Here is a 26,962-nt window from a genome sequence, read left to right as displayed (position 1 = left end):
TTTGCTAAGTTTGAAACCAATCCGAAATGGGTAAACTAGCACCCCATGTATTTGCTTATGTCAATAAAAGTTGCCTGCAAATGTGCTCGCGGATACTAACAGGGCACGAGCACAAAAGTTCACATTGGCCGATAGCCGATTTACCTGGAGCTGAAAGAAATGGCTTGAGTTGCCTGCCCTGTTGTAGCAAGTTTAGCAAATGGTTGTCACACATACATGAAATGTTGTTAATATAGTTTATTCCCGTTATTTTAAAACAGATTAGATTTTTCGTAAAAACGTTCATGACATGATGGCAAATATTATATTATGTTAAGCAGTGGTGTAGTGGTAAAAATAGAGGTGGGTAAAATATAAATTTCATTATTTATTTATTTACAGGGTCGTCAACCCCCCCCCCCCCCCGAGCTGAGCTTTCACGTCTATTTCAACCCCCCCCCCCCCCCCCCCCCACAGGCATTGACCGTGAGACACACGTATTTCATCCCCTTCACAGAGGCCTGTGAGAACTTGAGAACCCTGTTTCATTTTTACGTTTCATTAGGCCTATTTGGATGGAACCGGTAAGGTTGGCTTGTATCTGCATCATCGTATTTATAAGAACGTTAATAATAGTAGGCTAGCCGTTTGTCGCTGTCTTAATGCGTTGTTGTGCAAACCAAAACAACGTTTACAAACGTGAATTGATCTTACTCTGTACTTGAGGCCTTTTGCGGGCATCTGTGGGAGTGGGAGCACTCGATGGTCTCTTCAAAAATCGCCTGATATCCATGGCTAATTAATCCATTCCGAACAGGTAGACTAATCCACAACGTGTATGTGTGTACTTCATGGATCCTGATTGGTGTCGCCGCCGCAGCCGCAAAGCATTGATTGGAGGGTCACAGACCATACAGCGCAGATGAAATGATTCACACTACAGCGTTTATATATAAAAAAATATGAAATTTAGTCTTTGGTGTTTTAAAATTACACCACATTTATTTCGGATTATTCCAACGGCAGAATACGAGGCGCAGGGAACTTAGATGTGCGTAAACGCGCACAAACGCGCATAAACGCTATTTAGAGGTGGATATAAACGCTATTTCCGAATTTCAGGAGGTGCGTAAACGGCGTTTACGTGCGTTTACCCCCCACTACATCCCTGATGTTAAGCGTGATCATAGATTGTAGACATGTCTATCTGGAGCAAAGACGAAGATTAATACTCTAACTGATAACCACAATAGGAAATTATATATATTTAAATAATATTAGTCTTGCCTTCAGAAGCTTTTGTTAAACACACTCATTATTCTTTTTTTGATCGTGTCATCAAGCCAGACTGCTTTTGTGGGACAATGAAGGTCCTCAGTGACTCTGTTTCACCCCCACTTATATCTGATGGAAACGTCTTGTATATAGTTCTGTTAATATGCCCCTTTCAAAGGCACATGTTCAATAAAGTAGACTATATTTTAGACACACTTCTCAATTTATTACATTATTACCAAGTCTTGTTAGATCACGTTATATCCATTAATAGGCGTTTGGTTTTGTAGGTTGAACATATAAAACACAGGTCACATTTCTACACTGATGTTAAATTGAAGGCAGTGTGAATTTCGTGGCATTTTGTTTGAATATAAAGTTGACAGTAAGCTATGGTAAGTCTGCATTATGGAAGATTTCTGTTACAAAAATAACTATTAAGCTTTCTTTGCCTGGCGAGAACAACGACGGAGCTAAGTGTTCATGTTAACAGTTTATTTAATCCGATACAATGCGTTGGAAATCATACTCATATCACAAAGAAAAAAAGCAACATATGTGATGAGTTCCATCTAGAATAGCCCTATAGCCTATTTGGCCCTATAGCCTATTTCTAAAAACCAAGTGAAAGGAATACTATACAGTGACAGCATACATTTCCGTAAAGTTTGCATCATGTCTCTGATTCTTATCGGACTTGTACCCCATTCTGCCACTGCAATGCCTTAGCTCACACGCTCGCAACCATATAAATCTATGGGGGGGGTGGCTCGGGGAGGCTTCTGCCCTGGGCCCCAGATGACCTTAACCTGGCCCTGACCAGGTGTGCTTGGTACAGGGATTTGAATAATTTCCAAGGGTGCTCTACTAAGTGCTGAAGATGCTTGTCATGAAGGGGTTGAATAATTTTGAGACTGCAGTAGTGATTAAAAGTAGCATTCCGTGTTGAATTTGGATGACAACCATGGTAATATTAGTTTTATTGAACTATTGCAACTGTTCTTGTCTACTTTGTTTATTGCAAACATCAGAAAAATTTAACAATTTGCCAATAAGCCTAATACGCAATGGGGGTTGAATAATTTTGATTGCAACTTTATGTCCTCATCTTTTGTCCTTGTCTGTGAGATGGAAGAGAAGTTCATATTTATTACATTTTTTTCTGGTGTTGGCTACAGGGGGACGATAACAGTCTCGCCAGGTCTAAGTTCAGCTCTGTGTTAATACATACTCCCTATCCTTCCTCCCTCTCCCTCTCTACACTCTCTCCCCTCCCTTCCTCCTCTTTTTCCCTCCCTCCCTCTTGCAAACTAAAGCCCAGTTCAAACACCGGTGTAACGCCACACCAAACTGAAATATTCGTCCCGTCCGCTTGGGTGGAGAGCTGTCTAAGAGCAGGCTGCCAGATCAACTCTTGTCTTGGACCAGGCAGCCAGACTTAGAAGTAGCATTCATTCAGAGCAGTAGTTAGTCAGAGCAGCAGCAGTAAAGTCAGAATTCAATCTGAAGCATGTTTAAAAATAACCAAAGTTAAACAGTATAAGCCAGATAAAAAATTCAGCATTATATAACATAACACGCACAAGAAAAAATACACAAAAGCAACAAGCATACCATTTTTGCACTGTCTCATAAGCTCTTTGTCAGTCCGAGCAGCAGCCAGTCAGCAGCAGTCAGTCAGAACAGCAGTCAGTCAGTCAGAGCAGCAGTTAGTCGGTCAGCAGCAGTCAGTCAGAGCAGCAGTCAGCCAGAGCAGCAACCAGTCAGTCAGTTAGAGCAGCAATCAGTCAGTCAGAGCACCAGTCAGTCAGTCAGTCAGACCAGCAGTCAGTCAGAGCAACAGTCAAATTACAATAAGCCAAATAAAAAAATAAGCATTATACAACATAACACACACAAGAAAACATACACAAAAACAACAAGAATACTATTTTTGCACTGTCTCATAAGCTCTCTGTCAGTCAGAGCAGCAGTCAGTCAGAGCAGTAGTCAGTCAGTCAGTCAGAGGAACAGTCAGTCAGAGCAGCAGTCAGTCAGTCTGTCAGTCAATCAGATCAACAGTCAGTCAGTCAGAGCACCAGTTAGTCGGTCAGAGCAACAGTCAGTCAGACCAGCAGTCAGTCAGAGCAACAGTCAGTCAAAAAAGCAGTCAGTCAGAGCGTTTTTCTAATCGTCTGTTTGCATCCATTAACGACCATGCTGCTGCATTCCAAAGCCCTGAAGCCACATCTGGACCCAGTTAGCTGCTGCTGCTGCTCTGTGTGTGACTGTGTATCTGAGTTGGTGTATGGATATATACCAGTATGTGTATGTGTGTGGGTGTATATGTATATATACCAGTGAGTGTATGTGTTCAGTTACCAGACATTACACACTTCTCCTCTTACCTCTCCCCTCCCTTCTTATTCTGTTCTTACGCTCTTTTTCCATGTCCAGAGACATGGTGAGGAGTCATATCAAACCCCTCCCCATGTGTGTATTTGTGTGTGTGTATGTGCTACTGATAGGTGTGTGAACTCACAGAAAGTTAATTCATATTAGAGGGGAGCCTTGTGATGAATGAAGGTGCAGGTTCTAAAAGATTCCTTAATTTCATGTCGGCTCCTCACTGCTCCTCACTGCTCCTCTCCTTCCTGCTCTTCCTCCCTCCTCCTCCTTGTTCCTCCCTGCTCCTCTCTGCTCCTCCCTCTTATCCTCTCTCCTCCTATCTCCTCCTGTCTGCTCCTGTCTTCTCCTCCCTGCTCCTCTCTCCTTTCCTGCTTCTCTCTCTTCCTCCCTGCTCCTGACAGGTATATTCCATTCCTCTATGGTATTAGAGGGATAGCATACTCATGGCTAAGAAGTTACCAAGATGACAGATATTAATATGTACAAATGTATAATGTTAACTCTGATTTTTTGAAGGTTACTTGTGGGGTTCCACAAGGTTCAGTGTTAGGCCCTAAACTGTTTATACTGTATATAAATGATATTTGTAATGTGTCTACACTGTTAAAATGTGTTTTATTTGCTGATGACAGTAAATAACGTAAAAACAAAAATGTCTAAAACCATTGCAATGTTATAAAAAACTAACGATATTGTAGGGGGTTTAATATTGGCCAAGCAACCTAAAATAATTCCCCTATGTTTGAAGGAAGAGGAGAAACTGAACAGTGTATTAACTTTAACCAAATAATGCCAATACCAATGGAATCACAATTATTTGACTCTATGGGTTAAATCAGAGCAAGAATTGTCAAAGTAAGGTTACATGAAATAAACAGTTAATAACATTGCAAATAAATGAAATCAATTACAAGGCAAACATGTTACAAAATGAAGGTTGACACTTAGCTACTATACCTTGATTATTGTAAACCAGAGAGAGAATGAGTAGGACAAGCCAGGTCTCAGGAGATCAAGAATCCACTGAACAATGCTTCATAATTCCCTTTATACCCAAGAACAACCAATCACACCACATCTTGACCCTTACTTATCAACATATGACTAGCAATGCTACAGTAAGTTACGCAATGAGGTGTGAGACCCATCAAGTAGAGACTCCGTCCAGTAACTCCAGATTTTAGCATATGAGATTTGGGGCTAGGGTGACACTCAGCCTTACAATATCTTGAATAAGAACGCATATTGTATTGCTCTCTCGTAGTTCCATACATTACCTACTGTGTGGAGGTATGGGGAAACACAAAAAAAAACACCAATCAAATTGTCATACTACAGAAGAAAGCTGTAAGAATTGTAAACCAGATCATTACAACCCAACCGATGCATTATTTATTAACCTACATGCTTTAAAATTCTATGATCTAGTTGATCTTAAAACTGCACAGATAATGTACAAAGCACAAAATAGTTTACTTCCTAACTGTATTCAGAGGTTGTTTGAAATTATAGAGAGCCAGTATGAATTAAGGGGAATAGGTATGTCTAAAAAAACAAGGGTGAGGACAAATATAAAAAATAGATGTATATCTGTCAAAGGTGTTAACTTCTTGAATAGTTGTGACAAGGAATTAAGAATGTGTAGTTCACTGCAAATAAAAAAATACATTTAAAAATAAGATGGTAAAACAAATATAAAACCGAGATATGATCATCATGATCATTTTTGTGTACAAAACATTTCGAATTTTTGTTTTTTATTTCAGTTAGTTTTATTTTTGTATAGCCTAAATCTAGTAGTGAAAGGGTTGCCTATTAGAATATACATTATGGGAAAAGGGTAGGTATAATAAGCTAAATCTTCAGCCTACACCTTTTCGGTCAATAACTTTTGTACTGTTTGTTTACTTAAAAAAAAAAAAAAAAATATATATATATATATATATATACTGTATATATTAATTTCCTTATTTAAATGATTTTTTTTAATGTTATTTCATTATCATGTTCATTCTGGAAAATTGTGCATAAAGACCGAATAAACTACTACTACTACTACTACTTACATACCAGCATTCAGGGGGGGTAGACTTAGCCTGGTCCTAACCAGACTCTCGTACATTTCATTTATACAGAGAGTGTGGGCTTGCTCCATTGACAAGCGGTAACTTCCTTGAAGGCGGGTACTCTGTTGCAGTTTAAAACTATTAGATCTGCCCAGAGCCACTCTGGATCTGCCATAACCAATCGCTAGTGTTCGCCTTAGCCAACTCCTTCATGACTAACGGAGCTAGCTGGAAAATCAAATGAACCTCGTGGGGATCAAAGATTGTTCATGCTACGGCTTTAAGTTCTGGATATTCGGCAGAGTTGCCACAACGGACCAAATGGCTTCGCTCGCATCTTTCTCCGCCGCCATTACAGAACTACAACACAAACTAGCGCACAACGTCATCGTTCTCAGCCACTCCCTCTGTTCGCTGATTGGAGAGGTAGAAAGTTAACCGGAGACATCTGACTTACGTACCTCAAGCCCAGACGCAGTACAGAAGCAAAATTGAAATTGAGCGGAAGTACGTAGGAGGGCAGAGCCAGTCTAGGGTAGACTGCCTCTCTCTACACTGCTTTGCACACGTATCTCATTGCAGCCTGGGTCCAGTCTGGTCTCTGTGTAACCTCTGTGGGGTCTTCCAGTCTGGTGGCTGTGTTTGATGTCACCCTCCCATTGCCATCTCTACAGCGCTCATCCATCTGCCTTGTCCAACACACTCACTCTGCAGTTCATAACCTACTTAGCTCACTCTTTATAATGACAAATGTCCACATAATCCACTCAGCGCCTACTACCTTGAAAGCACTGTCTAGAGGAGAGAAGAGAGGACAAGTTAGAAAAGGGGATACTAATCTCACTTTTTATGCTTCCTGTTTGATATGAATGTGTGAACCTGGTCTCCTGTGTGTACAGTATTTACAGGTGAAACAACAGGACACACTGGAGGTTGTATCTCTCTCTGACATTATTTAGAGAAAATATGTCTGCCCCGGGGTGCCCTTGTGGCAGAACACGTGCCATTAAGGCTAAACACAGGGGCCTGGGTTCAATTCCCTCCGAAATGTTAAGAAAAAACAGGGTTGTCAGCTTCCCACCTGTACTCAGACTCATCCCCACCAGAGATGAGCCCAATGAGGGCTTTAACGGACCGAAACTTCAGTTTGTTAAACTCCTTAAGTTTGTGGATAAAATATATATATATATTTTATAATATGTCTGCCCACCCCTCTTGTCCTTTCCCCAGGAAAATGTGGAGGAGGAGGAAGAAGAGGAGGGAAAGGATGAGTTGGAGGATGAGTTGTTGTTTGAGGATGACTCTGAGCTTGAGGAGGATGGAGGGATGTCGGAGGAGGAGGAAGAGGAGGAAAGCACAAAGAGGATGATCCTTCGTCAGATAGCATCCATGGCGTCCAAACTAAGGGAAATCATTGGCAATCTGATTACCACTGCAGGGAAAGTAGTGGTAACCATATTACTGGGCCTCACAGGTATGACACACACTTTGTTAATCTACTGCTGTAGTATCAGTGTTATATCATATGACTGCTCTTTTACAAGGCACCTATTAATATAAACCTGACAGGCCGTCACTAAGAGACTCTTCTCTGTCTGGGTTATGGTCTCTGCTCATTAAGAAACACAGTAAACAGATCTCCACAGCCCAGCACCGGCCATCCATCAGCCTGCCTCTTTCTCTCCCTTCTCTGGTTCCTCTTCTCTTTCTCTGTTTGTCCCATTCTCTAAGTCTCTCTTTATCTCTCTGTCTCTCTCTGTCTGTTTTTGTCTCTGTTTCTCTCTGTCTCTTTCTCCATCATTTCTCTCTGTCTCTCTGTCTCCATCCTCTCTCTCTGTCTCTCTGTCTCTCTCGCTCTCCATCATCTCTCTCTGTCTCCCTCTGTCTCTATGCCTCCCTGTATCTCTCTGTCTCTGTCTTTCCCTCCATCTTCTCTATCTGACCTCTTATCCTTGACCCATCCTCTAGGGATCATGCTGCCATCCTTGACCTCTGCCGTCTACTTCCTGGTATTCCTGGTTCTGTGTACGTGGTGGTCGCTGTGTCTGACCTTTGACCCCCTGGTGTTCAGCTGTCTGTGTGTCCTCATGGCCATCTTCAGTGCAGGGCACCTGCTGGTGCTCTACATCTACCAGCTGCAAGTTGTTCAGGAGCTCATACCCCCTGGAGACCCTTACGCTAGGTAACAGTGTGTGTGTGTGTGTGTGTGTGTCCAAGAGAGAAAGATAGAGTGATGGATAGAGAAAGGACAGCAAGCTGGGAGATGGTTTAGAGGAGGGGCATGTTAGTACCAAGCTCATTCAGGGAGTGAAATGCAATGAAAGAAAAACTGAAATTAGCAAGAAGTATTGTAGGTGTTATTGTTTCGGTATGAGTTTGGTGTGAGAGCAACATCAGAGCTGCTTAGATGGCAGAAGTGTATGTGTTCTAGAACGCATTCTAGAATGTCTAAAAACTCCTTAATGTTTTCTCTATGTCTGCCAGTGTGTTTGGGGTGGTGGCAGTGGTGCAGACAGACTGCTCCGCCCCCTGGGCTCTGAGGCTGAGGCCAGGCCTGGCCTGGCACCACTACACCAACCCCCTGCTGGTGCTGGTTCTCTACTACACACTGGCCACCCTCATACGGCTCTGGCTGCATGACCCCCCGGTGAGACACTCACACACACATCCAGACACAGACACACACACACTCACACACACATCCACTCACTCACACACTCACTCACACACACATATTCACTCACACACACATTCACACACAGTTACATATAGTCACACCACTCACTCACAACACACATCCACATAAACACACACTCACGCACACAGACACTAATAAGTACATACAGTACCAGTCAAAAGTTTGACTGGTACTGTATATATATGAATGTTCCAGATGTCAGGGGACAGACAGGGGATTGAGAGGGAGGAGACAGGATGTGATATCAACAATGACATCACCAGCGATATCCCCATTGACATCATGCCCTCAGCAGAGAAGAGGAGAGAGCAATGGAGGACCTACCACATGGATGAAAGAAACGTACACACGTTTCTCTAACTCTCTGTTCCTCTTATCTCCTCTCCTCAGTTTGACCAGTAGGATGTTCACTAGTGTCTTCTCCCTCCTCCCCCTCCCTGTCCTCCATCTCCCTGCTCTTCCTTCTCCACCTTCTCTTTTCCAGGTCCTGATTGGGACAACCTTTGGCTCTCCTCTAAACTACCCCCCCTGCCCACCAACCCCCTGCCCCACCCCACCCAACCACAACACCTCTTCATTGGACCTGTACTCAGAGTCCCAGTATGAGGCAGGCCAGGGGGAGAGGCAGGGGGATGGCAGCATGTACGAGGTGGTGAGGGGCCCTGGGTCCAGGCCGGCCTCAGAGACGGAAGTGCTGCATGTGAGCCTGGCTGTCACAGCCTTCAGGTTCATCATGAAGCAAAGTTACATCTGTGCCCTCATTGCTATGATGGTGAGATCCTAGATGTCAACCCACTCAAGCATCTGGTCATCCATCCATCCATCCATCCATACACCCCTCCCTCCCTCTCTCCCTCCATCCATCCATCCATTCATACATAAACCCATCACTCCATCCATCCATCTATCAATTCATCCATCAATCCATTCATACATACATCCCTCCATCCATCCAGACACCCATCCCTTTCATACATACACCCATCTCTCTATCCCTCCATCCCTGGGTCCATCCTTCCACCTTTCCAACGTGTGTCCCCAGGCATGGAGCATCACGTATGTGAGCTGGCTGACCTTTGTGCTGCTGCTGTGGTCATGTGTGCTGTGGATGGTGAGGGACCGGCGGCGCTACGCCATGCTGTCGTCTCCCTTCATGGTCGTGTACGGAACGCTGCTCCTGCTGCTGCAGTACATCTGGAGCTTTGAGCTGATGCAGCCCCTCCCTGGGCTCTTCCTGAAGAGAGAAGTGCCCTTCAGAGAGCTGGCCTCCAAGGTATACTACACTCTACACAGCAGAATGGGAGCTTTGTGTTTGTAAATCGGAGTACAGGCTGCACTGGAATATAAGCCGCACATTAATCGGGAACAAGATATCGTAGCGCTGACTAGCGCTGAGCGGAATAATGCTCACGACTGTTTTTGGCCCAGACGCACTTTTCCATTGGACAGCTTGGATAGCCATCTAACTAGACAACATTCCCAATCAGGGTGAACACTCAAATTATCTTATCTTAACTACAGACCATAGCATTACACATATCAAAACAGAACGAACACTGTAATTTTTTGCCCTCTGGCACACATAAACTTAACTTATACACTTCAGTGTAGACTCAGGCCGACGACCGACTTCATTCCGTACTGATTTATTCACCTCAGGTTTTCACAACTGATGTCATTATGTCATTCCTGAACATATGCCTTGGACTACGGTAGGCACCGTAGTGTGTGACAAACAGTCACAACATATATTACAAACACAACAATAGAACTCCAAACAATGCTTATCTAACTAAGCTAATGCCCTTAAGTTCTTAGCTTTTCAGCTTGCAGTGGGGCATTCTGGGTACCAAGAGCATGAGGTGTGTTCGACTTAATGCAGTGCCGCCAGCTGACTTGAAGCAGTAAATTGTGGTTACATTTTTGTCCTACTTGAGATGGCGTTGAGGCTAGGTCACTGTGACATATCCATCAAAGTACCTCGATTCGAGAACAGCCGGCTGTGTAGCCACGTGCATTTTCTCAAGAGCAACTGCACAGGTTATAATGACGTCACAGCTATTTCATGATTGGCCAGACTCACACACGACAACTTTGACGCGTTTCGCCAATGCTCAAATCCGGACCAAACAGTTTAATTGAATTGAATATTTGTTGAAGAAAGGGTTTTAGTCTGCCTCTTCAGTAACGGAAAGACTAAGTTTAATTGAGTTCTAGTTGTATTATCAAACTGCAGATTGGAAAAGAGTTTAACATAGCCCAATACATAAAATGACAAAGTTCAGTGCACTGGTTTGTGCAAGTTCTAATGCGAAAACAATTTAATTCGCAACCATGCAGTTCGTCAGCGATAAAGTAAGCAAACAGCGCTTGATTGGCCATGACTGACGTCAACGCAGCAAACCACGAGAAGCTGGAATGACCGAGTTAAAATATCCTGTAAAGTGGAATTGAAAACGAGTTTTAAGTTCATCACACCACAGAAGAATGTGTTGTTAACTACCCATCCAAATTTGAATGAAAAAAAAGTTCTTAAATTAGGCTTTGAAATCGTGAGAAAATCAGCAGGGGGGGGGGGGCGCCTGAAGGAGCTGAAGCTCCGCCCCCTCGCTGGAAGGCGCTGCCTGTCTCAAGTACCTACGACCCAGATAATTTATTTGTTCAATGAGTGAAACATACAGATGCGTGTAAATGAAGCTTGTTTCCCTGAGCTGTAACACAGGAGTAAAAATGGACACCAGAGACAGCAGACAGTGAGCTCTCCAACTACTTCTAGCACATTAGCTAGGCTACCATTTCACCAAAATACCATCATCAGGGCTCTCAAGTTTTGAAGACAGGCAAGAGTGACATTCCCCCCCCCCCTCGTCAGGGGGTCAAAATTAATTTATTAATTAATTGCTTTTTACCTGACATCTTTGAAAGGCAGCAATGATTAATGCATCCATGGCCAAGATATAATTATAAAATATGACATTTTAAAAGTGACCTATAACATCGACTATGCAAAACACTTAAATGTATTTAGTGCTAATAAAATTATTACGCCTATTTGGAAAGAGATGTTTATAATGTGACAATATTTCAGTCATCGTGTGATAACGAAAATAAGACTAGACCAATTATATATAACAGACGAAGTATTGCAAGCTCCATCAGAGGTATCGGGCCTATGTTCGTCCCGCACTGGGTTCAAACCTGCCACCTCTGACATCTTAAGCGCCACCACTACCAACTACGCCAACGAAAAGCTAGCAATCCGTTGATGCGGGTGGCCTGTTACATACCTGAGGAGTGAGTTTCACCGATACACACTGGCTACATCTATGAACTACTTGTTCTGAGTAGGTGTTGTCAGTGAACAGGCTGTAAAACTGTTGGTTAAGACACTCATGCAAAACTGATGCTAATTATCTGGTAAACATTTTCTAACAGCAGTCAAGTTGTCATTGTTTGTGTCAAACAAGTTGTGAATATGTTGTAACAGTAAAACAGGAGATCATGACTGCTCAAAGTGATGCTCGAGCTCCAGTGGTTTGCTTTGTAGGTGAACAAAACTTTCAGAAGACGTTGTAGCAGAATCACGAAAAATTACAGGATATGCTTTTTTTCCATTGGTTGTTGCATTACATTTTAACCTGATACAATGGTGCTATTTTCCGATTGGCTATTGTATAGACCCTTTCTTTTTTTTGATTTTGGAATTTTGGTTGGCTGCTGCGGCATATTAAATATATTATAAATATTTTTTTTCTGCGTGAGAAATACAATGTGTGGAGGGAGGGCGTGACAAAAGACCGAAATGAGTGACTGTCACGCTCAATGCGTGACACTTGAGAGCCCTGCATCATTCTACACCGAGTAGCCTAATATCAAGTTAGCGGTTTGCATTAACTCATAGCAGAGATACCTATGGAAAAAGGTATCTAGAATAATTATAACAAGCACACAGAACTGAGTGACTGCTGGCGGCGGTGGATGGTCCAGGTGCGACCGGAGGAGGAACGGCCGGGAGGGCGATGCTTGGTACGGCTCCGCGCTGCAAGAGAAGCCGTGTGTCCGTGAACCCCGTCCGTCTCTGGTCCATGTTAAAACTATCCGCCGTGAAATGGTCACTGCAGAGGCAGATGTTGGAGTTGATGCGAAGCTTTCCATCAGCGTGGCTCTTCACAAAATCAATCCACCTATCTTTCCTTAAAAACGCCTCCTTAAAGATCCTGTAAAGCAAAGGAGGCGTTTTTAACTCCTCCCGACTGCAAGCGGCAACTCTCGCCGGTCGTTTCATGCAGCCGCAGTCGATGTCGAATGCACCTATTGTCGCTACAATACCAAGCAATGCACGAGTATAAGCGAACTTACAGCATTGTGAAACACACTTCGGTTGTGGATAGTATGTCCAGAAATAAAGCCAAGTCACGCATTTAGTGGCAAAATCCATTGCTATGTTTACAAAAGCTTGCAAATCCTGAGGATAGCCTACTGTAGCAGACCTTTCTATGTTCAACGGACAAGGGTGTTTTGTCCCTCGGGAGTTGCCGTAGGCATGATGCTGACGTAAGCATTACGTGAAGTCAGTGAGTAGTGATGAGCATTTTACTGATTCGGTTCTTTGAATCTCGTTCAGTAAAATGAACGAATCTTTTTTCGGCGGGGGGGGGGGGGAGTTTGTATGATTTGGTCATTTATTATCACACTAGCATTTAATTATCATGGCAAACAATTACACTGCACTAAACTGTAAGTGTAAATGTAAAGTGAAAATAACAAAACCAGTCAGTATGATGACTTGAGCGAATATCATTAACGTCTTACTAAAACAGCGGCCACGCAAAAGGGAATGAGGAAACTGTTTCCTCTACTAAAAAATACAATGCGGGTCACGTGAAAAAAGGATCCAAAGACTCGTAGAAAGACCGAGTCGGGAAATGAACGAATCGTTTGTTTCCTCCAGTACAGAGCCTATGCAGATCACGTAAAAAATGATCCAAAGACTCGTAGAAAGACTTGAGTCGGGAAATGAACGAATCGTTCGTTTCCTCTAGCTACCAGTACAGAGCCTATGCAGGTCACGTGAAAAATGATCCAAAGACTCGTAGAAAGACCGAGTCGGGAAATGAACGAATCGTTTGTTTCCTCTAGCTACCACTACAGAGCCTATGCAGGTCACGTGAAAAATGATCCAAAGACTCGTACCCGAAGACCGAGTCGGGAAATGAACGAATCATTTCTGTTTACTTGAACGAGCCTATGCAACAGTCCCGATGCGCGGCCACGAGAAAATGAACGAATCACTCTATGAGAAGACTTGTTACTCCCGAGTCCTTGTAAGGATTCGTTCAAAATGAACGAATCGTTCACGAATGACACATCACTAATCCAAAGACTTGTACCCGAAGACCGAGTCGGGAAATGAACGAATCATTTCTGTTTACTTTGACAAGCCTATGCAACAGTCCCGATGCGCGGCCACGAGAAAATGAACGAATCACTCTTTGAGAGGTCTTGTTACTCCCGAGTCCTTGTAAGGATTCGTTCAAAATGAACGAATCGTTCACGAACGACACATCACTATCAGTGAGGGCTGTTCGAATGGCGATGTCAAGAAGAGCAGTGGGAAAATACAAGTTGTGAAAAGAGACCGCGTCAGTGTCTTATTGTCCACACGACCATATACAAATATATGTAAAACGAACCTACAAAGAGCTCGGTTACACTACCGAAGTTGAATTAGCCAATGTCGTTAGCGATGCCAGCGTTAGTTTGCTAGCTGTATATAACATTTCATTGGGTCTTGCAGCTGTTTGATTTACTGAAATAATTATGAAATGTTATGTTCTACTATCCATTTGCAAGTCACTGTATTTCCAAGCCCTGATAGTGTGTAACTGACACAGTAGAAATAATTCCTCTTTCATGTAACGGTAACGGTGGGGTCAGATGGCTGAGCGGTTAGGGAGTCAGGCTATTAATCAGAAGGTTGTTGGTTCGATTCCCGGCTGTGCAAAATGACGTTGTGTCCTTGGGCAAGGCACGTCACCCTACTTGCCTCGGGGGGAATGTCCCTGTACTTTCTCTAAGTCGCTCTGGATAAGAGCGTCTGCTAAATGACTAAATGTAATGTAATAAACCCCGTTCAAGTGTTGAGCATTAAATTAGCTGCCCGTCCGTAGAGATCTTGGAACGAAGCCACTTTTTTGTTCTAAAACCGGGCTAAGCCGCTTCGAAATATAAGCCGTACAACCACAAGAAAACTGTAAAATCGGGGTACAAGCCGCGGCTTTATTTCCAAAAATACGGTAGACACAGCACTCTACACAGCACCCTACACAGCACCGTACACAACACTGTACACAGCAAGGTACAAAGCATGGCCGACTAGACCCTCTCATACTGGAGCTGCAGTCAACTAACTTTTTTTCTGTGTGTGTGTAGATCTTGTGTCTTCTGAGTTTCTGGCTACTCTTGAGACAGTCCCTGACAGAGAGGAAAGCGAGCCAGAAGGAGGAAGGGCTTTCTGACATCAAGATAGAAGCCCACAGGAAGGGTGAGTCTGTTTTGTACCTGTTTTGTCTGTCTATCTGTCTTCCCATCTGCTTGTCTGTCCATCCATATTAGCGGCTGACCTGAGATGTCTGATGTGTGTAGAGGAGGAGGAGCAGGCTGGGGGACAGAGAGAGGTGATGGCGTTGCTAGGCAGCACAGTGATCAGGATGTTTGTCAAGTACTGGATCTACGTATGTGGAGGCATGTTCTTCTTCGTCAGCTTTGAGGGACGTATCGTCATGTACAAGATCATCTACATGATGCTGTTCCTCTTCTGTGTGGCACTCTATCAGGTAACATGGTCAAACACACACTCTTACACACACACAATCTCTTCCAAACAGTTACTCGCACATATCTCTTTTCTGTTGTTTCTGTAGTTTTATTGAATACTTGTGTCTTTTCTACTGACTGTGTGTTCAGGTGCACTATGAATGGTGGCGGCGTGTGCTGAAGTACTTCTGGATGTCGGTAGTGGTGTATACCATGCTGGTGCTCATCCTGGTGTACACCTTCCAGTTCCCTTCCTCCCTGAAGGCCTGGGCCCGCCTGACTGGCATGAGCAAAGACAGGTACCAGGGGGGAGTCAACATCCTTCATGAGTACTGATGCACTGTAATTCTGTTGTTGCTCTGTATAAATAATTGAGAATGCACCATAGTATTATTTTTTGTTCCCCTTGTTTGTGTTCCCCCTACTTACTGTAATTGAAATGTTTTGGTTGCACTGTAGTATTAGTTTTATTCACCATGCCTGGTAGATGAGACTTGGGCAATGTGACTGGTACAAACCTGTTCCTCCACTCTGACCTTTGACATGCTGTAGAGCTATGCACATCTGATCCATCTTCTACTGTATGTGTGTGTGTGTGTGTGTGTGAGATCAGACTGGAGGACCTGGGTCTGGAGAGGTTCTCGGTTCCTGCTCTCTTTACTAGGATATTTGTTCCCGCCTCCTTCCTGCTGGTGTGTGTGCTGCATCTCCACTACTTCCACAATCACTTCCTGTCTCTGACCGACATCAAGACTGTGTCGGACAAGCAGAGCAGCACCATCACACGGTAGGGACTAGGACTGACCCATACTGGCTCTAGAACTGTGTGTGTGTTTGAGGGTTATGTCTCTGAATCTGTTTTTGTGTGTGTCTTCAGGTTGGTCCATCTAGATGGTAGTCTGGCTGACATCTCTCTGGCCAAGCCCCCCCTCCACCTACCACAAACGGAAGAGGAGCAGGGGGGGGAGCAGGAAATGGAGGAGAATGAAGAACACATGGAGAAGGAGGAGAAAAAAGAATGGATGGAGAAGAAGAGAGATATGGTACCTGTGCATTTGTCCAGCCAGCCAGAAAGCAAACCCTGCAATGTGGATCAGGACACCCCACCAGAGGACAACACCGGTAGGGCACATGGAGATTATATTACTATAGGTTTGTCTGTGCTGGGGCTGCTGCCATGGCAACATTAGTTACCACACTATTAGTGCCCACTAACCACTATCGGTGGACCTTGTCACTATCTGATCAGTCAACCTTACCCATCCCCCCTGGAAGTAACAGGGATTTCTGACTATAAAGGCTGAAATCTCTGTATCTGTGTGTGTGTGTCTCTACTATTGTGAGAACTGGGCATTGTATAAAGTTGAAAATCAGCAGGTGTGTTGCTCAGGACCCCCATGCAGTGTTGCATGTGACAGTGTTTGGATGAGTGGTTTGCATTTGGAATAATACATAGGCCTATAACTATATATAAATGTTTAGCTGTGCTAAGCAATGGAGCCCTGGATTGACCTTCAAGCCATTACAGACTACAAAGGGAGAGGCTACATTGAGACCCAGTCCTCTGTCCTATTGCCAGACGAGTTGAATGCCTTCTACGCTCGCTTTGAGAGGGACAGTGACTCCCCTGCAGTGGAGCTACCTGTAGGCCTAGCCAGTGGTGTGCCTACACTAACTGTAGCTGAGGTGAGGCATTGCTTCAAAAAGATCAACCCTCGCAAGGCACCTGGCCCAGACGGCATATCAGGTAGGGCCCTCAGGGGCTGCGCTGACCAGCTAGCAGGGGTCTTCATTGACATCTTCAACCTCTCCCTCAGCCTGTCTGTACTCCCCACCTGCTTCAAGAGGACCACCATTGTCCCCGTGCCCAAGAACACCAAGGTCACCTGCATGAACGACTATCGCCCGATAGCACTGACCTCTGTCATCATGAAGAGCTTCGAGCGGCTAGTCAAATCATTCATCTGCTCCTCGCTGCCTCCCACCCTGGAGCCTATGCAGTTTGCATTCCGGTCCAACAGGTCTACAGACGATGCCATCGCCCTGACCATGCACACCGCTCTCTCCCACCTGGACAAAGGGAATACGTATGTGAGGATGCTGTTCATTGACTTCAGCTCAGCATTCAATCTCCAAGCTTGTGGACCTGGGACTAAGCACCTCCCTATGCAAGTGAATCTTCCACTTCCTGACGGGGAGGCCACAGGTGGTGAGAATCGGTGACCGCACCTCATCCACACTGATTGCCAACACAGGCACCCCCCAGGACTGTGTGCTCAGCCCTCTCCTGTTCTCCTTGTTCACTCACGACTGTGCGGCAACGCACAGCTCCAACCTCCTTGTTAAGTTTGCTGACGACACAACTATCGTGGGCCTCATCTCTGACAGTGACGAGTCAGCCTACAGAGAGGAGGTTGATACCCTGACATCATGGTGTCAGGACAATAACCTCTCTCTTAACATCAGCAAGGCTAAGGAGATGATTGTGGACTATAGGAGGCGGCAGGAGGAGGAGCATGCACCCCTAAACATCAACGGATCCGAAGTGGAGAAGGTCAGCTGCTTCAGATTCCTCGGGGTGAACATCAGCAATGATCTCACCTGGTCTGCTCACACGGACAAGGTGGCCAAAGCGGCCCGGAAACGCCTCTTCTTCTTGAGGAGACTGAAGAAGTTTGGCATGGACTCATGTCATCCTCACTAACTTTTACAGATGCACTATAGAGAGCATACTGACTGGTTGCATCACAGTGTGGTATGGGAGCTGCACAGACAGGGACTGCAAGGCCCTGCCTACGTAGTGTGGTCCGGTCTGCTGAGTTCATCATCGGCAGGTAGCTCCCAGCCCTACAGGACACCTACCACACACAATGCCTCAAGAAAGCTGGCAGGATTCTAAGAGACTGTTACCACCCATCCTTCAGTCTTTTTACCCCGTTGCCTTCTGGCAGGCGATACGGAAGCATTCGGTCTCGCACACGCAGACTGGAAAACAGTTTCTTTCCAAGGGCCATCAGGCTTCTGAATGGACATTGATATGGACACTGATACACTCCTCACTAGTCACTTTACACACTGTCACTTTCAGCTACTGGTTGCACCATCAGCAATATTGCACTATTGTACTTCACTTGTCTTAGGTTAGCATAGGTTTATAAGGTTAGTATGGTTATTATGTGTATTATGTTTATTTAGAGGTTTAGTATACTGTATTGAATATTGTATATTATTTGTATATTAGGATGTTTACTATATTTTAGCTTATCATAGATGTAATCTATGTTGTGTGTACTTATATGTTATGTTATTCCAGGTTGCTTTGCGTTGTCTTGTCCTAAGAATTTCAGTGCCCAGTTTGACCCGGTGTTGTTCTGTGCATCTGACAATAAAAGACTTGACTTGACCAGAACACCTCAGTGGACCTCAGTACCTCTCTGTCTCCCCAGACCTGAGGAGTAAATGGCGGCTGGTGGGAGACCGTCTGAGCGTGCTCCTGCTCCAGTTCCTGCAGTACGTCCAGCGGCTGCAGCTCCTCTTGTGGTGGCTCCTGGAACTGCACATCATCAAGATTGTCTCCGCTTACATCATCTGGGTGTCGGTCAAAGAGGTGAGGAGGGGGAGGTGTGATTATGGGGGGTGGGAGGGGGAAGTGATAGCAGGACACTGTGAGATACAATATGTCTGTGTACAGGTCACTTCTCTGACACCGTGTGTGTGTTTGTGTCCAGGTGTCCCTGTTCAACAGTGTGTTTGTGGTGAGCTGGGCCTTCTCTCTGCCCTTCAGTCAGTTCCGCCCACTGGCTTCCAGTGTGTGCACGGTGTGGACCTGCATCATCATCATTTGCAAGATGCTGTACCAGCTGAGCTCCATCCAGCCTCACACCTACTACAGGAACTGCTCCATGGTGTGTGTGTGTGCTGTCATGTGTGTTCTGGTGTGTGTATGTGTGGAGTGGACTTGTATGTGTACGCATGTATGTGTGTGTGGCAGTCATGAGGTGTAACTAACCGGGGCCCCCCCTGTGCCTCCAGCCTGGTAACTATAGCAACGCTCAGAGGGAGGAGCTCTCTGCCTCACTGCTCTACAATGCACCTATAGACCCTGCCCATTGGGTGGGGCTTCGCAAGGCAACACCTCTGCTGGATAACCTCAAGGTGAGGCTCACACACACACGCACACTCTGACTCTGTCATATATTCTCTCTCTCACACACCCACATAGGGATGTCACGAGAACCGATACAACCGATACCTTCCGGTTCTAAAATGTCAAAAAACCGACGATGCCCATTTTTTTGAAGCACCGTAGGCACCGTTAGCGACGATGCCAGTGTTAGCAGCATCGGTTTCGGAACTGATTGGGGCAGCATACGCTTCAGTGTTCCAGTATTTGTTGCACTATAAGCATTAATTGCACTTTATTATGTTTTTCTATGCTATATTGCACATGTTTTGATGTATTGTTATGACATTTTGATATTTTTCAAGTATTTTAGACGTGTGAGTTCTAAATATTTCCGACGGTCCACACAGCGCAAGTTATTTATCCGAAACGGTACAGTAGCTAGCTAGCTTTCATTAGCTTCCTGGCTAAATTAGCTAGCATAATACTCCTAGCAATTCTACTACCATGCTAGTGTTACTTGTTAAGGCCGAATTATACTTCTCCGACTCCGTTACGGACAGACGGACGGACTCAGACCGATTGGTTGAATTATCCTTCTCGTTAGTACATTTTGAAGCCATACTAAAGCGTTTGTTGCATAGTTTTTGCCTATCGGAAAATATTCAGTTGGAATGTTCGAAATCGCATATGTGAGACCCGCATTCGAACAATCACATATGTGTGACGCTACTCCTTTACGGGTTAATAAAGAAGTTCAAGTACATGGAATCTTAGAAAACCCTTTTTTAACTTATCATCGTATCGAAATCAGCATCGAGAATCGTGTTATTTTACTGGTATTGGCACCGACTACTGAATTTTTGGTATCGTGACACCCCTACACCCACACACCCACACACGTGTGCACACACAGCCAGAGCCATGCATCCATTCTGTCTCCCCTCATCCTGATGCGCAGAACAACTTGGTGATGCTGGCCCTGCTGGTGTTTGAGATCACGGTGTACAGACACCAGATTCTGCACCGCCTCCAACACAAGCTGACTCCACCCACCACCAGGACCATCTTCCATGACATCACACGGCAACACCTCGACGACGGCATCATGAACTGTGCCAAGTACTTTGTGAACTACTTCTTCTACAAGTTTGGTGTCGAGGTATGATACTCGTCCTCTCTTCCACCAGGCTCTCCTCTCTCCTGTCTCTCCTTCAAGTGTCTCCTCTCTCCTGTCTCTCCTTCAAGTCTCTCCTGTCTCTCCTTCAAGTTTCTCCTCTCTTTCCTTCAAGTCTCTCCTCCATTCTGTCTCTCCTTCAAGTCTCTCCTGTCTCTCCTTCTACAAGTCTCTCCTCCATCCTGTCTCTCCTTGAAGTCTGTCCTCCATCCTGTCTCTCCTTCTACAAGTCTCTCCTCCATCCTGTCTCTCCTTCAAGTCTATCATCCCTCCTGTCTTTCCTTCAAGTTTCTCCTCCCTCCTTGTCTCTCCTTCAAGTTTCTCCTCCCTCCTGTTTCTCCTTCAAGTTTCTCCTTACTTCCTGTCTCTACTCTTACAAGTCTCTCCTACATCCTGTCTCTCCTTCAAGTCTCTCCTCCCTCCTGTCTCCTTATACAAGTCTCTCATTCATCCTGTCTCTACTTTTACAAGTCTTTCCTACATCCTGTCTCTCCTTCAAGTTTCTCCTCCCTCCTGTCTCCTTCTACAAGTCTCTCCTTCATCCTGTCTCTACTTTTACAAGTCTCTCCTACATCCTGTCTATCCTTCAAGTCTCTCCTACATCCTGTCTCTCCTTCTACACGTTTCTCCTCCCTCCTGTCTCTCCTTCAAGTCTCTCCTACATCCTGTCTCTCCTTCAAGTCTCTCCTCCCTCCTGTCTCCTTCTACAAGTCTCTCCTTCATCCTGTCTCTACTTTTACAAGTCTCTCCTACATCCTGTCTCTCCTTCAAGTCTCTCCTACATCCTGTCTCTCCTTCTACAAGTTTCTCCTACATCCTGTCTCTTCTTCAAGTCTCTCCTCTATCCTGTCTGTCTCATTCACAGACATGCTTCCTGCTGGCGGTGAACGTGATTGGCCAGAGGATGGACTTCTATGCCATGCTCCACGCCTTTGGCCTGATCGCCATCATCTCCCGTCGCCACAGGAAGTCCATTGCCCAGGCCTGGCCTCGCTACTGCTGTTTTCTGTCCTGCCTGCTCACTCTGCAGTACCTGCTCTGCATAGGTGTCCCCCCTGCAGCATGCAAAGGTGCACACACGGACGCACACACCAATCTCACACACATGCACATACTGTATGTATACACACTCATAAACACACACACATGCACCTACACATAAACACACACCCTGACCAGAGGGCTGTATTTACACAGACTACCCTTGGAGGTTTCCATCATCCAACATGGACTCCAATGTCATCAAGTGGCTCTACATTCCTGACTACCACACAAGACCCAACCCCCTCTTCCTGCTCTGTAAGTACTGCTACAATACTATCACACTTCTAGTTCTACATTAGACCTAAACCATCCCTTGTCCTCTTCTCTCCTTCCTTTCCTTGTCCTCTCATCCTCCTCTTTTCCTGTCCTCTATTCAGACGACTTCATGCTCCTGCTGAGTGTGTCTCTGCAGAGGGAGGTGTTTAAGGAAGAGAACCAGGTGGCTGTTCATCTACTGGCAGGAGACAATGTAGAGATCTGCAATGACCTGGATGCTGCCTCCTTCAGCCAGCTCAACCCTGCCCCTGACTTTATACACTGCAGGTTAGCCCCACACCTGACTTTCTACACTGCAGGTTAGCTCCGCCCCTGACATTCAACACTGCAGGTTATCCACGGACCTGACTTTATACACTGCAGGTTAGCCCCACACCTGACTTTCTACACTGCAGGTTAGCTCCGCCCCTGACATTCAACACTGCAGGTTATCCACGGACCTTACTTTATACACTGCAGGTAAGCTCCGCCCCTGACCTTCAAACATTGCAGGTTATCCACAGCCCTGACTTTATACACCAGGGGTGGGGAACGTCCGGAAAAATTTGGTCCGGCCCGCCATGGCACTGCAGGAACCATATTATTAGGTGCATTATTCGTTGGCAGCAGCACTATTTTAATATGTGGAAGAGGACCGTGGAGGCGCGCTCGCATTACGTGTGGAATTCCTTCCTTCATCAAACCCAGAATACGTTGTTGGTTTGGTAGCAAAATGAAAAATAATACGATCCCTCTCCGTAATCATGATCAGTGATACTTAGTAACGCGTTACTCTAATCAGACCACTTTTTTCAGTAACGAGTAATCTAACGCGTTACTATTTCCAAACCAGTAATCAGATTAAAGTTACTTGTCCAAGTCACTGTGCGTTACTATTTTGTCATTAATAGTAAAATATATATTTGATTTCTTCTTGCGTCTCTGGGAGTTAAGCCTATGTGAAAATTAAGTCACCTAAGTTACCTTTTCAAAGTAACTGTGGCAACACTGATCATGATACCCCCCAAGAAATGTTCGATGCACCCCTAGTCAAAGCAGGCTGCATCCATGCCAGCTAACATCAGGTGAGGTTTGTGATGAGAAGCAGTTCCAGCCATCACATTAGGGGTGAGTTAATTAAATGTTTGACCAAATATAGCATGCACATTTTTAAGTTGATAATTTTGTAGGGCCCCCGAATGATTTTATAAATATCCAAATGGCCCTTGGCAGAAAAAAAAGGTTCCCCACCTCTGTTCTACACTGAAGGTTAGCTACGCCCCTGACCTTCAACACTGCAGGTTATCCACGCCCCTGAGTTTATACACTGCAGGTTAGCTCCGCCCCTGACTTTCTAGACTTCAGGTAAGCTCCGCCCCTGACCTTCAAACATTGCAGGTTATCCACGCCCCTGACTTTTTACATTGCAGGTTAGCTCCGCCCCTGACTTTCTACACTGCAGGTTAGCTCCGCCCCTGACCTTCAACACTGCAGGTTATACACGCCCCTGAGTTTATACACTGCAGGTTAGCTCCGCCTCTGACTTTATACACTGCAGGTTAGCTCCGCCCCTGACTTTATACACTGCAGGTAAGGGTTTATACACTGACTTTATACACTGTTCAAGTTCAAGTCTTTTATTGTCAGATGCACAGAACAACACAGTCAGACTGGGCACTGAAATTCTTAGGACAAGACAACGCAAAGCAACCTGGCATAACATATAAGTACTCAGAACATAAATTACAGAACATAAATTACACCTATGATAAGCAAAAATATAATAAACCTCCTAAATATACAAAATAATATAAAATAGAGTATACACTGTAGGTTAGCTCCGCCCCTGACTTTTTACACTGCAGGTTAGCTCCGCCCCTGACTTTCTACACTGCAGGTTTATGAGGACATGACATCACAGTGTTTTGTGTCTCCCTCCTCTCCCAGGTCGTATCTGGACATGTTGAAGGTCATCATATTCAGCTACCTGTTTTGGTTCGTTCTCACCATCATCTTCATCACTGGCACCACCAGGATCAGCATCTTCTGCATGGGCTACTTGGTGGCCTGCTTCTACCTGCTGTTGTTCGGAGGAGAGCTTTTGCTCAAGCCTATCAACAGCATCCTTCACTACTGGGACTTCCTCATCGCCTACAATGTGTTTGTCATCACCATGAAGAACATCCTGTCAGTAAGTGGCACGGGACAAGTCCACACACACACACACACGCACACACACACACACACTGTGGTTGTGTCTAACTGGTTTGTACTTTCCTCAGGTTCTTGCCTGTGGTTACATCAAAGCACTAGTTGTCAATCACTGTTGGCTGATACAGCTCTTCAGCCTGGCCTGCACCATCAAAGGATACTCCAAACGTAAGAAGACAATGTATACTATGATGGTAATGATGGTGATGATGATAATTTTATGATGCTCAGGATAACGGTGATGATGATGATACTGATGGAGGTGATGATGATGGGGATGATCATAATCATCAAGATGATGAGCGGGGTGTGGTCTTTAAGAAATAAGAGATACTTAATCTATAATCAAGTATTGAGTTATACATTATTTATATATATATATTTAATATGTATGAATCAGTATTCTAAAGAAAGGAATTTGTGTTTAGGAGTGGAGCAGATCACATAACATGAGAGAACAAACACTAGTTACTCAAGTTAAAATATTCACAAGGATTTATTGCGGTAATAGAAATATAGAATGAATAGTGTTGGATATGTTATGGGTTTAGTATGGAAAGTAGAAAAACTTGAGTTTGAATGACTAAATAAACAAAGGAAAGAAACAAAGGATGGTCTAAAAGACTGGGGAGATAATTGGGCCTTGTCTTGTACAACTAGGATGGGAGTCTAGTGGCAGTAGTTGAATAGATTACTTGCAGTCTATAATCAAACACAGTACAGTGTATACACTGTATGCGGAGTACAGTGCATCCGGAACGTATTCACAGAGCTTCACTTTTTCCACGTTGCCATGTTACAGCCGTATTCCAAAATTGATTAAATTCCTTTTCTCTCTCAAAATTCTACACACAATACCCCATAATGGTAAAGTGAAAAAAGTTGTGTACCAAAGTATTTACAGCCTTTGCCATGACACTCAAATTGAGCTCAGGTGCATCCTGTTTCCACTGATCATCCTGGAGATGTTTCTACAACTTGATTGGAGTCCACCTGTGGTAAACTCAGTTGATTGGACATGATTTGGAAAGGCACACACCTGTCTATATAAGGTCCCACAGTTCAGTAGCGGTTGGTGATAAAAAATGTTGGGGGGCAACCACCACTACTTTATTTAAACAACTACGTATTTAAGAAGAGCAAGACAATACGATACAAAATTCAAGTTACAAACATAAGAAGATAGTGATTCAGAGTTTTTTTTTACTATATCCTCCCACCTACTACCAAAAGTCAACTACTGAACATCTACTTGAACATCCAACCAGCCAACTTCATTTCGCATAACAAGAGCGGGTGAAGCCCCGGTTGTAGCTTCGTCCTCGGTCACTGGCCTGTTGCTGGATTTGTAAATCGGGTTGGTCCGGTCCGAGATCCTTTATCCTCTTTTTTTCTTCCAGCGAATGCCTTGTGAAAGTTTTTTTTTGTAAATAAATGACAGAATTTGGTTTAACTGCTGCCATTATCTCTATGAAAGTGATTTGTGTGATCGTCAGCTTGCAATGTTTTGGCGGAGTGACGGTATCGCCTGCGCGTAAAGCGGCCAAGAGCGTGAAGTTGAATGACAGGTGTCGAGATTCGAGAATCAATCAGATTGGATAAAATAACATGTATCCAACTCTGATTCGCCAAGGCTGTGCCCGGAGGAGAATCTTCAAGAAACCAATTAGAGACCAGCTTTAGGTCACATGCTTGCCGAAAGTTTAAAGGGGTCATTTACTGATTGTATAGGGTATTTCACACTTCCTTAAGGTCTCCGAATAGGGCATGTAACATTGGTTGGGCTGAAAATGGCCCGGGTGCTGTTCTATGCGCCCTAATGCACTTACTTACTGTAAGTCGCTCTGGATAAGAGCGTCTGCTAAATTACTAAATGTAAATGTAATGCACCCTGTTAAATAGCCCTAGAATAAAACAAGCTGTTTTCTCCCTTTTATAGTATTGTAGTGGTAGAAACACGTTACGTTTTCGGGTTTCTTGTGTTGTCCATTAAACTTTCCCTATCTCTGTTCACTTCCTTGGAGTAGCAGGTGCTGTAGTCTGACGCGTGTATATTGAAGACGATGAAACTGGTTATTCTTTCCTCTTGATGAGTGGATTTATTTAGCAAAAATGAACAAAAATGAAACAAACGTTGTATTGTATTAGCGTGGCGCGTCCTGTCCGCACGTTGACCCAATGACACGGTCAAAGACTGTTTCCACACACACCTGCCACACCCTCGGCCTGGTTCACTGCACCACCTTAAGTAGGTTTATCATTGGAAAGGGAGGAGTATGAGGAGTTTCCGATAGAGGGACATACATGCAGCGGTAAATGCACACCAACACAACGTAATTTATATAACTTAAAGTCTACCACTGTATTTAGAGCTCTTATAGTTTTTTATCCAAAGTAAATGAATGGCTCCTACAGGTATGCTCATGAATATTTAGATGAGCTGCGCACTGATTGGTTGGTTTACAACGAGTGAAGCTGTGGAGCAAAGACGCAACACGGCTAACAACACTCACTGAAACAACGAAGGTGGAGACTTGAAATAAAAACGTGCAAATAAATCTATTGTGTCTACACAACACTGTTTTCAACAGATTGACTAGATATAATTTGAAATTATAACGTTAGTTGTTTCCACTTCTGTTGTCGAAGCAAACGGGATCGACTTAGTCTAGGTGGATAACTTTACAGCTTAGCAACCAAACTATCGTAATTCAACTCAGCTTCAGTTAGCTATCTTGCTGAAAAAAAAACAAAAAAAAAACAACTGACAAAGATCTGGACAAACATGCATCGTGAATTGTAGATTTACATGACAATACGGGTTATTTATTCGAATGAAACACAGTCAGTAACATGAAATAGCGCGTTAGCCCCATTGCCAATAAACAAAATCATCACTCATTTTACCTATACTAGATACAGGATACGTT

At 44.4% G+C, this 26,962-nt stretch overlaps 1 protein-coding gene across 1 annotated transcript in view; it reads left to right on the top strand.

Moving 5' to 3' along the window:
• LOC134035123 (piezo-type mechanosensitive ion channel component 2-like) overlaps window positions 1-26,962 on the top strand; it is a 113,644-nt gene that overhangs the window by 58,606 nt on the left and 28,076 nt on the right. The window contains 19 exon segments of the mRNA XM_062479976.1: window positions 6,939-7,182; window positions 7,677-7,890; window positions 8,193-8,355; window positions 8,602-8,748; window positions 8,891-9,178; window positions 9,449-9,679; window positions 14,839-14,950; window positions 15,052-15,242; window positions 15,373-15,521; window positions 15,836-16,344; window positions 18,669-18,829; window positions 18,951-19,127; window positions 19,255-19,377; window positions 20,307-20,507; window positions 21,388-21,592; window positions 21,720-21,821; window positions 21,944-22,109; window positions 23,769-24,012; window positions 24,104-24,200. Coding sequence (XP_062335960.1) covers window positions 6,939-7,182; window positions 7,677-7,890; window positions 8,193-8,355; window positions 8,602-8,748; window positions 8,891-9,178; window positions 9,449-9,679; window positions 14,839-14,950; window positions 15,052-15,242; window positions 15,373-15,521; window positions 15,836-16,344; window positions 18,669-18,829; window positions 18,951-19,127; window positions 19,255-19,377; window positions 20,307-20,507; window positions 21,388-21,592; window positions 21,720-21,821; window positions 21,944-22,109; window positions 23,769-24,012; window positions 24,104-24,200 — 3,724 coding nt within the window.

Source organism: Osmerus eperlanus, chromosome 15 (genome assembly GCF_963692335.1).
Source record: "Osmerus eperlanus chromosome 15, fOsmEpe2.1, whole genome shotgun sequence".
Taxonomy (NCBI): Eukaryota; Metazoa; Chordata; class Actinopteri; order Osmeriformes; family Osmeridae; genus Osmerus; species Osmerus eperlanus.
This window is presented reverse-complemented; position numbering and strand designations above follow the sequence as displayed.